General features: G+C 39.4%; 1 protein-coding gene across 1 annotated transcript in view; it reads left to right on the top strand.

Moving 5' to 3' along the window:
• The first annotated feature begins 270 nt into the window (after positions 1–270).
• The window catches only part of LOC121945510 (dynein axonemal heavy chain 11), a 50,859-nt gene continuing 37,147 nt past the window's right edge, over positions 271–13,982 (top strand). The window contains exons 1-30 of the mRNA XM_042489723.1: positions 271–486; positions 704–847; positions 987–1,180; positions 1,274–1,463; positions 1,555–1,654; positions 1,808–2,019; positions 2,226–2,447; positions 2,536–2,703; positions 2,837–2,953; positions 3,047–3,184; positions 3,277–3,392; positions 3,553–3,748; positions 4,171–4,275; positions 5,105–5,500; positions 6,933–7,265; positions 7,401–7,655; positions 7,739–7,908; positions 7,992–8,214; positions 8,305–8,421; positions 8,509–8,595; positions 8,718–8,876; positions 9,092–9,175; positions 9,304–9,462; positions 9,566–9,688; positions 10,875–10,997; positions 11,569–11,793; positions 11,868–11,959; positions 12,043–12,169; positions 12,281–12,433; positions 12,522–12,755. Of these exons, the coding sequence (XP_042345657.1) occupies positions 271–486; positions 704–847; positions 987–1,180; positions 1,274–1,463; positions 1,555–1,654; positions 1,808–2,019; positions 2,226–2,447; positions 2,536–2,703; positions 2,837–2,953; positions 3,047–3,184; positions 3,277–3,392; positions 3,553–3,748; positions 4,171–4,275; positions 5,105–5,500; positions 6,933–7,265; positions 7,401–7,655; positions 7,739–7,908; positions 7,992–8,214; positions 8,305–8,421; positions 8,509–8,595; positions 8,718–8,876; positions 9,092–9,175; positions 9,304–9,462; positions 9,566–9,688; positions 10,875–10,997; positions 11,569–11,793; positions 11,868–11,959; positions 12,043–12,169; positions 12,281–12,433; positions 12,522–12,755 (5,178 nt within the window). The remainder of the gene's footprint in view (positions 487–703; positions 848–986; positions 1,181–1,273; positions 1,464–1,554; positions 1,655–1,807; positions 2,020–2,225; positions 2,448–2,535; positions 2,704–2,836; positions 2,954–3,046; positions 3,185–3,276; positions 3,393–3,552; positions 3,749–4,170; positions 4,276–5,104; positions 5,501–6,932; positions 7,266–7,400; positions 7,656–7,738; positions 7,909–7,991; positions 8,215–8,304; positions 8,422–8,508; positions 8,596–8,717; positions 8,877–9,091; positions 9,176–9,303; positions 9,463–9,565; positions 9,689–10,874; positions 10,998–11,568; positions 11,794–11,867; positions 11,960–12,042; positions 12,170–12,280; positions 12,434–12,521; positions 12,756–13,982) is intronic.

The raw sequence follows: 13,982 nt of genomic DNA, 5'->3' as shown, positions 1-13,982 counted from the left end.
ACTGGGGAAAAGGTCAGAAAGTTTTTCTTACTTCACCCATTGGAGCAACCTGGCAGTGATTGAGGACGGTGGCTGTTGCGTAGCAACGGAATGCTGAACCGCCCCCAGGACTGTACAGCTCGTGCCAATCTTCTTCTGCAGACAGACGTGCTGTATGTAACGCCACGAACATCAACTTCAAACTATTCTTAGACGAAGTTGACGTCTTTTTCTCCGTTTTGTAGAAGGAAGTGAAAGGGGGCGAAAGCATGCTGTGGTCGTAGAGAAATCATGTCCGACGACGAAAGTGTGCCTTCTTTTCTTGAGGACGTCAGAGTAAAGTTTGTTGAGGAAAAAGTTTGTGGGCTACTGAGACTGCATCGCCAAACATGGGACAAGTGTGCTGTCAACGAAGAGTTTCAAACATGTTTGAAAAACTTCTTTGACAAAGAGTCTGTTATATTTTTCTCTTCATCGAAAAAGGCCGGCCTGGTTGCTTCTCATGAGGTATGGCTGTTACAGAAGCTAGTAGTTAGCTGAAACACTACATTCGTAGTTAACTAGCTTAACGTTAACTTGTGTACACTAGACTATTAAGCTAGCTAAGTTTAGGACGCTTGTAAAATGATGAAATTGATGGATTTAGCAGGAAGAATTCGATTTAATCACTTGAAAGTGTCAAGTCTGTTTGTGCTATAATCTTGTGATATTATTTCAAATGCAGGTCCCACATGTTGCTCAAAACAAGCACATTTATATAATCAAGAAGAGAGCTGTTCCCTCCAGCTCTGAAAACTACAGGGATCTTCTGCTTTTTGGTCTCCTGTCTCCATCACCACTACTGCAGCTGTCGAGCACAGTTGAGCAGGTGATTATTATACCCTCCATCATACACCCATCTTATTAAAGAAGCATTTTGTTGTATGTGCTGTCAGTTATTTTGTTATGCATATATGTAGATTGCTTGTATAAGTGCTGGGTGATTTTATTCTGTGTCTCTTCACAAGGTATGTGTTCCACTGCTGTCAAACTACAAAAATCATCAGATGTGGCCAAATCTGATGTCTGAAGACATCATTCAACATGTTGAGAACATGTGCAGTAAGACATCAGTTGTCCAAGGACAGGCTTTAGGGAAATGTGTCCTCCCTATCCCAACTGCAGCCAACTGGATGGAAAATTCATACAGGAACTTCAAAATGTAAGAAAGCACACCTTTGTTTTGGGGGCTGTTCATTTTCTTCTTTTTCTGTAATTAATAACAAACACACTCAACATGTATTTTCACACTCAGGTATAATAACTATGACAGGGCACTGGCCCATGCCATAGAGACCCAGGTCATCAACTGGACCAATTTGATCCAGAAAATCTTAAAGGAGGATTCATCAGACCTACTTGTGACAGGCTGCAATCCAGGGCCCAGTGCAGAGCTGACATTTTGGGCCTCCAGGAAGAGCAATATACAGAACATTTATCATCAGGTTTGCTCTCTTCTCCCTGACTTTCACTAAAATGTTTTTTTTATCTAATGACATTCCACACACTGTTTAACGTTTTTGGTACCTCTCGAAGCTTCAGAGTCCAGTTGTTCAGAAAATGGCAAAGATGTTAGAGATGATGGATAGCAGCTATCATCCAACAATCAAGAGTCTGATTGGAAATGTGTTTGATGGTAAGACTGGCTGGCCCCTTTTTAATTCAAAGACGACATATTGTAGTTTGCACCTAGTCACTTTTATGATGCACAGCATAAAGTGATTTCCAAATTATCTTATAGCAGATTATGTTGTTTTAATTTAAAACCCTTTTTTCCCTTAATCAAAAGCGCTTCAAGAAGCCCAAGACATTGACCTCCATCTACAGCCACTACACGCACAACTGACTAAACTGGAGAAGGAGGAATTTCCTCACTTGGAAACAGTCATCCCTGTACTGTTTCACACACTCTGTCTTATCTGGACCAACTGCCAATCTTATCAAAAACCGGCACGCATCGTGGTGTTACTGCAGGAGCTATGCAATCTGTTCATTGAGCAGGTAGGAATCCTCATTTGAAACACCTGTAGGAAGCGATTACACCGAGTGATGCATACATGTGAAATTGCTGCAAATATAGTTAGACACAGTGCATGCAATTTTGTCAATTATGTTTTGCTGATTTTTGCCAATCAGCATTTTTCTGACTTAAGTTATTTGCTGTCTGTGTGAACAGATTCAAACTGATAAAATCTGTCACTTTTTAGGCTTCTACATACCTCTCTGCAGATCTGTTACTCAGAGAGGATACAGAGGAAAGTCAACAAATGGTAAAGAGTGTGATAAAAGTCTTCAGATGTTTCAGAGACAGTTACCAGACTCGGAGGGAGAGGTTGGCCAACCATGTGAAACATGCACCCTGGGATTTCCCATCTGCTGTGATTTTTGCACGTTTCAACCAGTTCTTTAATCGTATGCTGCAGCTGGAGGTAAGAGCAGATTTATGCTTGTATGTTCAGGTGACATAGGATGTATTCTTAAGTGCTTTTGTTTCCTGTCACAATGTTACCTTTGCAGGACTTGTTTGAAATTATGCTGGACTTTCAGAGGATGGAAAAACTAGAATTTGGTGGACTTAATGGCAAGCTGTACAGTGAGCATGCTGCTCAGATGTATAGAGAGTTCACGTACCACTGCCAGGCGTTGAAGCACAGTGAAAACAGCCCGCTTGACTTCAACTCTCAGGTGAAGTCATGGTTATTAACATTTATATTTGTAAATAAGATTTCTGTGAAAGGCTACTGCATAGATTCAAAATGCACTGTTTTACACTGATGTCTATCATTAAATACTGTTGAACTATTCACTTTGTCATCAGGATTTTGAAAATGAGTATAAAGATTTGAAGGTGAAGATTGTGGACTTTGAATGTCGCCTTGCCAGCCTTCTATGCTCAGCCTTTAAGGATTGCTCAGGACTGGAATCAGCATTTAAAGTAAGCAAGACTGGATAACAAGATGATGGTGATGATAGTACTGACAAAGTAAATTGTGAGTGACAGCTATCTTTTGGTTTTATTGTCCTTTAGTTGCTAACTATTGTTGGACCTTTCCTGGAGAGGAAACAAATCAGACAGATATTCAGTCCCAACCTCCTTCTGCTGCAGCAGCATTTCAGAGAAGAGATGGAGAGATGTAAATGTCTGTTTAAATCCCAGCTCACTCAGGTACTGGATGCTAAATAAAATAATAGCAAAATGTACTCAAGGCACAATAATTTAAATGCAACATATTCGTTTCATTCTTTTTTTGTGTGCAGATGGAGAGCGGTCTGATCATGAACATGACTCACACATCTGGAGCTTTGAAGTGGGCAAAAATGCTCAGAGAACGCATCCACACACCATGGGAAAAAATCAGATTATTGCTTGACATGTCAGTTAAAATCCCTCGCTATTCCTTTGAATGAATAAATTACTCACAAACAATAGCTTGTCAGAACAATTCAGAGATACTTACATAGAACAGACATTTGATGACTTTTGGTGCCAGGCTTTAAAATGCCAATTGTTGCACTATTATGCATTATTTTCAGGCCTGCAGGAGGTGTGAAGATGGTGAAGGAGTACAACATGTACTTGGAGATGTTGAGTCTCCTTGACCAATATGAGAAGAACATTTACTCTGAATGGTGTCATGGTTTGGAAGAGGTGTGCCCGATCAACCTGAACCAGCCCCTTATCACCAGAAATATGTCGTCTAACCTGATCTCACTCAACTTCAATTCAAAGGTAATAAATGCAATGTCTATGAAAACTAGAAAGCAGTCATTGTGCAAGCAACTAACTGTTAGACTTATGTAGAAATACCTGTCTCTTAAAAAAATAAGTTAAAGTGCTTCCATCGCGCTGCTTGCATGCCGTCTAGATCCCTCAAAATTGGGCTCTTTGTAAGTATGGCTAAAGAATAACGTATTCCTCATGTTGCAAAACCTAGATGCAGGTCCCCAATTAATTTGGGTCAATTATTCCTTGGTTCAAGCTGTATTGCTCCTTTAATTAAAACATGTTCTAACAGAGGGAATAGTTGTTTTCTACAGTTATTTAATTTTAGTTATTATATTCTCCAAGGGTTTCTGTTAGTTGAGACAAAACATTTTTACCACTACCCCACTGTGACTATGTATATGAGTTAATTTCCTTTCACTCCAAAGCTGACTGAAGTCTTGAAAGATGTGAAGTATATTCAGACTCTCAGTCAGATCAAGATCCCTGCAGCTGCACTGGCAGTTTTTGAGAAGCGTGACATGCTCACAAAGGTAAGAAACATTACAAACAATACTTTACTAGCTCACCTAAATCATTCACACCTGTTTAATGTAACCATTTGAAACGTGAGCAAAGTGACTTGATTTCTTTCAAAAACATGGGAAGAAGGCAATGAGCAAGGAAAGAAGAAATGACCCAAAATTAGCAAGAAATTAGTAGAACGTACAAGAAAATGACCTGACATTGTTTAAAAAAAAAAAAAAACACACACACACACAAAATGAAAAATAATTTAAAAACAGCAAAAATTAAAAAAAAAAGTCAAACAAGACTTGGAACAAGTGCAGGGCGTCGGGTGGCAAAGTGGATAAAGCAGGCGCCCCATATATGAAGGCAGTGTCCTTACTGCAGCGGCCGCAGGTTCGATGCCAGCTTGCAGCACTTTGCTGTATGTCATCCCCTCTCTCTCCCCCTTTCACGCTAGCAATCTCCTGTCCTGTTTAATAAAGGTAAAAATGCCAAAAAATAATGTTAACAAAAAACTTGTAACAAGTGCTTAAGGACAATTATATTTATGTAACATAATTTCAAATGTATAATTATAATAATAAATGCAGATTAATCTCTAGACATTTTCGTAGGCATTTTTCCCTATCTTTTTTGTTCCTTTTAAAGCATTTTTTTTCTAAATCTACTAAGTTTCTCATTGCCCTTTTCCCATGTCATTGCAACAAGTTTTAAAATACTTGTGAAAGGCATATTAAAGCAGCACAAGAAAGGTGATGTTTCAGGTTTCAAAGGTTTAAACAATACATATTCCCTTCTATCCTTTACTCTCTGCCTCAGAAAAAAACTTTTCTCAACGCTTGTATTTTCCAGTATGTGAGCAGTCTGCAGCTGTTAGTACAGTGGTACAACAAGCTAAAGCAGACAGTGCTAGAAGTGGAACTTCCTCTCATCAGAGCTGAGCTGAAGTCCATCGACATGCAGTTGACAAGAGCAGAGCGTGACCTGACCTGGCAGGATCCAGACTGTTGGAGCTTCATCAGCACCACCAAAGACCTGGTCCATGACCTTGTATGTCGAGTCAGTAGAGCCAAGGAAAACTGCGAAGCCATCCAGTCAATGATGAAGGGATGGAGCAAACAGGCCATGTTTTGCAGAAAGGACAACAAGAAAGGCTCTCTCATACAGCTGGAAGACAGGAGTGACCGTGTCAACAGGAAGTACAGCTGCATGAGGAAGGATGGAGAATCTATCCACAAGCTGGTGCAGGTGCGTGTGGCTAGATCTATGGATATATTCACTCATATACATTATAGATTTTTTTTTATGAATACTAATGTTGCTGTACTGTAGGACATAAAAACATCTCCATAAAAAATGAAATTGTTGGCATGGTTCCAAAACCTTTTAACATGTGGTGATATTTTTTTTTCATCAATTTACATCACATTGAAAGGAAAGTCTGTTCAGTGGCATTTTAAAACCTGGTTTATTTACATTTATTAATTTTATATTGTGCACTTGTGTTTTTGTTTGGATCCAGTTTTCCTATGATAAGATAAAACAGAGATGATAACATAAATCAAAATCCAAGCCTAATCTGTCTTATAGGTTTTTGTTCCCGTTTCGGACCCTCTATTTCTAATCACTTTTTTTGACCGATTTGACTGAAATAAAAAAAATATATTTTAAGATATATTTTAACATGTCCCAAAACTCAAAAAGGCAAGTAAATAAAAGTGCAGTAGTTATTCTGAAAGAGTTAAAAAAAAACAAATTAAATCTAGTAGGAGTTTTTAGCTGGTTATAAAACAGTCTCAATTTGATATTGATCCCTCTATTTCAACGTCATAAGCAAATCAGACCATCAGCGAGAAGATTGTCTGTTTGTATGCAGTAATTCTTTATACCTGTCCCCAGGGCTTATTCCACACGAAATCAGACAAATTCATTTACGTCACCCAGACAGGTAAAGCCAATGTTTACATTTTCCCTCGGCAAAGTTTTGCAGTGAGTAGTATAATGGCAAGTTAAAAGGAAGCAGATTTTTTTGGACAATTTTATTTTTGATGTTATACTGTTATGTTTAGGGCTGATACAAGGACATGATAAGCTAGAGAAAAAGAAAAGAAAGCAGAAAAGCTTAAAGGGACAGTTATAGCGCATCAGTGAAAACACGAGTCAAATGAAGAGAATTACAGGATTTAAAAGGATTCAAATGTCCTAAATTGGCCTTTTTCCACCTAGACAGGTATGTAATGTGTGTATTTTACTTAAAAAGTGCAGTGCAAGACAGGGTTTTACATCACTAACTGAATTTACAAAGTTTACTTTGTTTCAACATATTCATATTACAGATACTAATCTAACATAGCCACACATGGACATCACTTCATCGCCATACATCCTGTAAACAGCTGTGTTTAAATAGAAAAGGTATTAAAAATAAGCTGCATCTGTCTTTCACTTACTTCCAAAACCAAAGCACAGGCTATCAATGACAAGATCTTAACTTCACAGGGTGGTGGCCGCGTTTGTCCACAGGGGCCACCACAATCACAACAAAATTAAAGTTCCTTTTAGTTGCTATAAATGTGTAAACCAGCATTTTCCCTAGAAATCCAAAGTGATGCAACTACAGAGCCAAAACACTTGCAGTTTTTGTGCTCACCATCTCTCCAATTTCTTACAATTTTATCAGGAAAATCTGGTCCTTTTCCATGCTGACCCTGCATCAGTAGCATGGCAATCCTACCTGGAGTATGTGGATGATATGGTGGTGGAGGGACTCTTCAGCTACATCAGCCACTCTCTTCAATTCTTTGCGGACAACATGGAATCATGGCCAAACCAGACGCCTCTGTTTGAGGCTCAGTTGAAGCTGAATAGCTCAGGAATGGTTTTCCTGCCCTCGTTGGAACAAGACACTGGGGACGGCCTCTATGAGCTGGTAGAAGGACTGGTTGGAGACATATTCAAGACTTCAGTAAATGTCATCAGAGTGGCTGCTCATCTTTGCACAGAGAGTTACCAGGTGCTGTAGATTTAAATGTTAAAAAATGCACTCTGCTACTCTTTATAAAATCATTATGGAAGAGTGATTATAGTGGATTCTTCTACAAATAGCAGTTCCCCTCATGTTAAATGTCATGCAATATAACTCTTACAGGATGTAATGGATGACGTGCTAGATTTGTTGGACCTGAGACAAGAAATAATGAAGCGAGTGGAGAATGTCCTCAAGAAAGCGATAAATTACCAGACAAAGTTTGACTGCTACACCCACCTCTGGCAAGAGGACAGAGCAGAGTTTCTCAGCCAGTTTCTCCTGTATGGACGTGTTCTTACAGCTGAAGAGAGGGAGGCTTGTGGAGCAGATGCACTCCTTGAGAGCCTGCCCACAATCGATAACTTCAAAGAACAGGTAAATGCCTTCTTTAAATCGCATTTTCAACATATTTCTGATATATGTCTCAATTGTAATCTTTGTTGGAGTCTTAATTTTAGATAGATCATTATGAGGATCTGTATGCTGAAGTTTCCAAGCTTGAAGACTTCAAAGTGTTCAATGGATGGTTTCGGGTGGACATCAAGTTCTTTAAAGTGAGCCTTCTCAACACAATACAAAAGTGGAGTTGGCTTTTTAAAGAACATCTCTTGACATATGTCATCAACAGGTAAAATTAATGTCTCCATGGCCGTTGAATGCAAGCCAAACTATAACATGAATTGTTCTCACTGTGCATGCTTTCCCACTCAGTCTTGATGAGCTACAGAAGTTTATTCGAGCCACAGTTGAAGGGCTCAGCCAGCCTGTGGCTAAAGGAAACCACTGTGGCTTCTTGGGAGTGATGAGTCACCTGTTGGCTGTCAGAGACAGACAAGCAGCCACAGATGAGATGTTTGAGCCTTTTAGAGGCACAATAATGCTGCTGGAACAATATGGAGTGACCATACCAGACCAGGTCTATTCTCAGCTGGAGGTAAGGAAAGGAATGCACCTATTTTCTTGCCACCTTCTGGGCTCTTGTTTTTGGCCATTTAACCTCAAATCAAATGAATTCTCTCCATAGGAACTTCCTGAGAAGTGGAGTGGGGCAAAAAAACTGGCCCAAAAAGTGAGGCATGAAGTGGCACCCATGCAGAATGCAGAAGTGATGGTCATTCGGAGACTATGCGTGACATTTGAGGTGACAAATCACTTTAAGCTCTTTTTTCCAGAGAGTATGTTTTATCTTATTGTGGAAACCATTAAAGTAATACTTCTTGTTTTTCAGGTGAAACAAAGCAAATTTAGAGAGATGTTCAGAGCAACGGCGCCCTTTACTTACAATGCAGTGCGTCCCTACATCAGTCTGGAGAAAGTAGGAGTTTAACCAATACTTGATTATATTGTTGAAATACAATTGTATTTACAAATAAAATGTTGTATTATTATTTTTATATTGTACACTTTGGATAACAATTATCATCTGTTGTTTTCTAGTCTGAAAAAGCTATCCGTGACATGGAAAAGGAGGTTGCAGAACTACAGGAGTCAGCAAATCTGTTTGACGTTACTATTCCTGACTACAGAGACATCAGGCTTTGCAGAAGAGAGATTACTGTCCTCAAAGAATTGTGGGACATTGTTGTATTTGTACAGGTAAGTAGTTTACTGTATGCTTACTAATCTGGAGTAAAGACAAATACAGCTGAAGGCCTCATCACGTCACTACAATACCCCAATAACTTAATACCTTGACTAGCCTGTCCTCTTGGAGGCTGTCATTGATTCTTTGAATACCCTGTAGCCTCTAAATGTCCCCATTAAGTTCCCTCAGCCCATTGACCCCTCTGCATGCGTCTTTATCTATACAGACCAGTGTGGAAAACTGGACAATGACCAAATGGAGGCAGATAAACGTGGACCAGATGGATGCAGAATTGAGGAGGTTTGCCAAGGTGAGGTCACCAACAGTGCTACATCACACCAGCGCATCTCTCCTGCTGTCTTGCCGTCATGCACCATTGCTATTTGTAACAGATGCCTCTAATAACTAATTATGTTTACCTACCTTCTGTTTGTGTAGGACATACGGAGGCTTGACAAAGAGGCTCGCGTGTGGGATGTGTATTGTGGGTTAGACCTTTATGTAAAGAACCTGTTGACGTCACTGCGGGTCGTGAGTCAGCTACAGAACCTGGCAATACGAGAGCGCCACTGGGCGCAGCTAATTAGAACAACAAAGGTGCATAAATACACACAGCAGAGGTCATATAGAGATATGTTTTTTTTTTCTTGCATTATAGAAATCTGAGACTTGCATTATGACAATAATTCTTTTGAAATAGATGGACTTCACCGTGACTGACAGGACCACCTTGGAGAACCTCTTGGCTCTGCAGCTCCATTTGTTGGAAGATGAAGTTCGCAACATTGTGGATAAGGCGGTCAAAGAAATGGCCATAGAAAAGGTTCTTCTTCCATTAAAAGATACATGGATCCTGGTTAAACCATAGAATTAGAATGAATGGAAAGGACATCAAACTGTTTGCAGTGGTCATAAATGCAAAAGTAAATGGGGATTGTTGTTAGTTGTTGTGGTGACAACACATGTCAGTGGGGCCGTGAAGTGCATCACACTAACTAATCTGATAACTCCGCTTTGGTCTATTCTTAAACCTGTTTTACTTAAACATAAAAATACAACCGTGCACCGATCAAACTTTCCCTCTTTCGCTTTAGTAACACAAAGTTAGCTCAACTACCAAACTCAGCAGAAATAAATTTTACCCAAATCATCTTAGTTTGTATTGTTAGTCATCTAGATGGTTAACTGTTCCACTAATCAAAAATTCTGGTTTGGTCGAAAATAAATCCATAATTCACCAAATTAGATGTGAGAATATGCCAATCTGTATGCTGCTTATCTCTGCAGCCTCTATGTCTCTCCGTTGCACATTGAGCAGCGGCCCTCACTCGTTCTTTGGAGGTAGCTACAGCATGTCATGTTTCAACAAACATGCATATTATGGGAACAAAATAAACCGTTTTGATCATATTTAAAAGTAATGGATTGCTAGCTTGAAAATGTACTTCTCCACAGCTTGTTTGGTTGTTACTTCAAATCTCACATCAGTGAGTGTCAGTCGCTGGTTTATCGATGTGGAAGTTTATGCGGATGTTAGCCCTCTACAAGGGTTGCAATGGCAACAGTACACTGCCACTCTGACCATTCCGCTATGTCGATTTGAATAGAAATATCCGTTCTACTGTGATTCTACCTCTATGGTTGAAACACATCAGCATGAAGAGTCATTTAGCACATGAAGACAGTAATGACATCGAACAAGGAGCCATCGTGAACATGGTCCATTACACTGCTGTCCTGCAAAAACCATCTTCAGAACATCAACTTTTCATTTGTTTGTTCTCAGCTTGTTCTCAACAGTGTATTTGACAGATAATCCAGTGGATGTTAAAAGATTTATTTATCAGAGGAAGAAAGAGAATTTTCTTAATTCTTGAAGGAACACTTAATGTAAAGTAACTACACCTAAAATCATAGATACATGGTTTTCATTGGAAACGTTTAGTTACTGTATTTGGTTTTGAAGTAACTTCTTGCTATCAGTACGCTGTCCATTTTTTTCATCTCAGGTTGTGACAGAAATAACTAAAACATGGGCATCAGTGGAGCTGTCATACGAAGATCATTACGAGACCTCTGTGCCACTGCTTAAATGTGACGAGGAACTTATCGAAATTCTTGAGGATCATCAGGTAACTAAGTTACTGACATTGATATACTGTTATAATGATATTTATAATAAGATTTTATGAGTGACTTCATGGCGCAGGATGCACAATGGCTGTAAAGCCAAACAACAAGTTCTCTAGATCAGTTGTCTGTGAGAAGCACTGATAGTTAAGTGCTGAATAGAGATGAGATTGCAGAAAGGGGCCGCCCTGTCTGACTGTCTAACAGCACAGCTGAGAGTAGAGAGGTCCCTATTGAGTCCTTAGATTTATAGCTGCTGTAGGAAACAGGGCATTGTGGCACCGTGGCGGTCTTTGTACGTAGCCACCAGATGTATTGGGGGGTTATAGCCAGCAATTAGAAGTCTTACCACTTTAGTGCCTAGATCTTTGTGTAAACAGACTGTTTCCCTCCCCCATTTTTTATGGCATTGCATGCTGTTGAAGTTGAATATGCATTTAAATTAAACTGACACATTAGGAGGTTGATGTTTTTAAGATATTACTTTTTCTTGCTTCGGATCCGGTGATAGTTTAGTGTATTTTAGTTTTGCATCGGACCAAACCCTTTTGTCTCCATGTCTTTATCCTCAAGGTTCAGCTTCAGGGCATCTTTCAGAGCAAGCATGTACATCACTTCCTGCTCCAGGTAGTGGAACTTCAGAAACAGCTCACTGTGGCTGATTCTGTGCTGATGGTCTGGATGGAGGTACAAAAAACATGGGCCTACCTGGAAAGCATCTTCAAAGGCTGTGACGACATCTGCCAAAAGCTTCCTGCAGATGCACACAGATTTCAAGTTATAGATGCAGAATTTCAGGTCTGCACTTCATATGCCAGTCATGTAGTCCATTGTTCTGGTCATTGTAATCATGTGGATTTTGGCTCTTTCAGGAGTTAATGTTGGACAGTGCAAAGACTAAAAATGTAATCGAGGCCACCAACAAACCTCTTCTGTTTGAGAAGTTAGAGAATCTACAAAGAAGGTTAATTTTTATTTACTTACACTTTTTATAGTTCTCACAGTTTGGTGTTTTGTTCTTATAGTTCCTATACTCTCTTTTAACAGGCTGGCTTTGTGTGAAAAAGCTCTTGCTGAGTACCTGGAGACAAAGAGACTCGCCTTTCCGCGATTCTACTTTATATCATCAGCAGACTTGTTGGACATCCTCTCTAAAGGAAGTCGCCCCAGAGAGGTAGATTTATGTAAACACCTCCCTTTGTGTTTGTCTTTAATATTTGTCCAGTGTCACTATTTCACTACTGTATCTGTCATAAAAAAAACATTGACTCAGTGTCTTTTGCAGGTGACTGTCCACCTCTCAAAATTATTTGACAACATGTCAGACCTTGAGTTTGCCAAAAATGAACAGTTGGATAATCCTAAACTTGCAGTGGGCATGTACAGCAAAGAAAGGGAATATGTCCCATTCCAGACTGAGTGTTGCTGTTACGGGCCGGTAAGATTACATCCAATATCAAAAAATCTAAATTAGCTATCATATTTTACAAGATAAGTTAACTAATAGTAAAAACATTTTTCATTAGGTGGAAGCATGGCTTACTACTCTGGAGGGGTCTATGAAGGAATGTGTCAGGGGTCACCTGTCTGAGGCTGTGTCTGTGTACGAGGACAGGCCCAGAGAGCAATGGATCCTCGACTATCCTGCCCAAGTGGCTCTCACTGGATCTCAAATCTGGTGGAGCAGTGATATGGAGCTTGTGTTTAAAAGACTGGAGGAAGGATTTGAGTCTGCACTTAAAGACTACAACAAGAAACAGGTAGAGTTTATTTTAAGGTTTTAAGCTTTAAGGTTGACGTTTGTATTTGGGGTTTCTGCTTGAACATGTTTACATGCTTTAGTGTTATAAAAAAAGCTACTTTTCTCATACTGTCTGTCTGATTAAAGCTGCTCTCCCCCTCTGTCTGAAACAGTCCGTTTTAGTGCCTGTCTCTTTCCGGCCCCCTTCCAAACAAGCCCAGTTTACTCCAATTAATTAGCGTTTCTCGGCCTTCCACATCTGCCACATGGTGTCTCTGCATTAACAGTGCAGCCAGGTAGTGACTGTAATGGCACTGTAGAGGCAATGTCTGCCTTTTTATAGTATAGTTGTAACATCACAACTTCATGCAAGTCCTGACAGCCTGTTTTAAAGGCATGGTCTCTGAATAACTGAGCATTTTTGTACTTTCACAGTATTTATGAATTACCTATACCTACTAATAAAACAAGATACGCAAATCAGACAATGTCACAATGTCGGACATTTAACAATATTTGTAAGTATTTTCTTGATGGGGAAGTAGGCATAGTGTTTCAGAGATCTTGTCTTTTTCATATCCTGTTAATTGGAAGAAAGGTATCAATAGCTCAGTAATCAAATTTTGCTAATCACATGATTTGTGATGTGTTGAATTTGACTATTAATTTGCACGGCATACCCAATATTTTAAAATAAGAACAATTCCTTACAAAATTAGGATCTACTACAACTTCACAAACCATGGCCTGGAAAACTAACATACATCAAAACCTTTTTGGATTACTGTCAATCTTATTACAAGATCAGTTCATGTAGTAATTGACAATAGTTGTAAAGGTACATTGTTGTGATAAAATTTTATTTAAGGAAATAGTTACCATCTTGATTTAATTTTATGTCTACACCATATTATATGTGAGTGTATATATTTAAATGTAAAGATAGTATTACATTATACTGATACCTGTCAGTGAAGTGGCAGTTGCTAAAGATGATTGACACGTTTACCATAATGTTGTCATAATCACACCAGAGTCAGTGACCTGAGCTGAGTTTGTAGAGCCTTGCTGTGGGCTGTGCTCACTGTTGTACTATCACTCTTGTCAGTTTCATCAGCACTATTTAAGGTTAGCCTGTCCTTGGTTGCTGTTTGAATAATCTCTCACTCCCTTCAACACACGGCACTGCACTGATTGGATCTGCTGTCATACAGGATCAGTGACAAATGCAAGACATCCAGTGATA

Source organism: Plectropomus leopardus, chromosome 7, assembly GCF_008729295.1.
Source record: "Plectropomus leopardus isolate mb chromosome 7, YSFRI_Pleo_2.0, whole genome shotgun sequence".
Taxonomy (NCBI): Eukaryota; Metazoa; Chordata; class Actinopteri; order Perciformes; family Serranidae; genus Plectropomus; species Plectropomus leopardus.
Note: the sequence above shows the minus strand (reverse complement) of the source record. Positions and strands in the feature narration are given on the sequence as shown.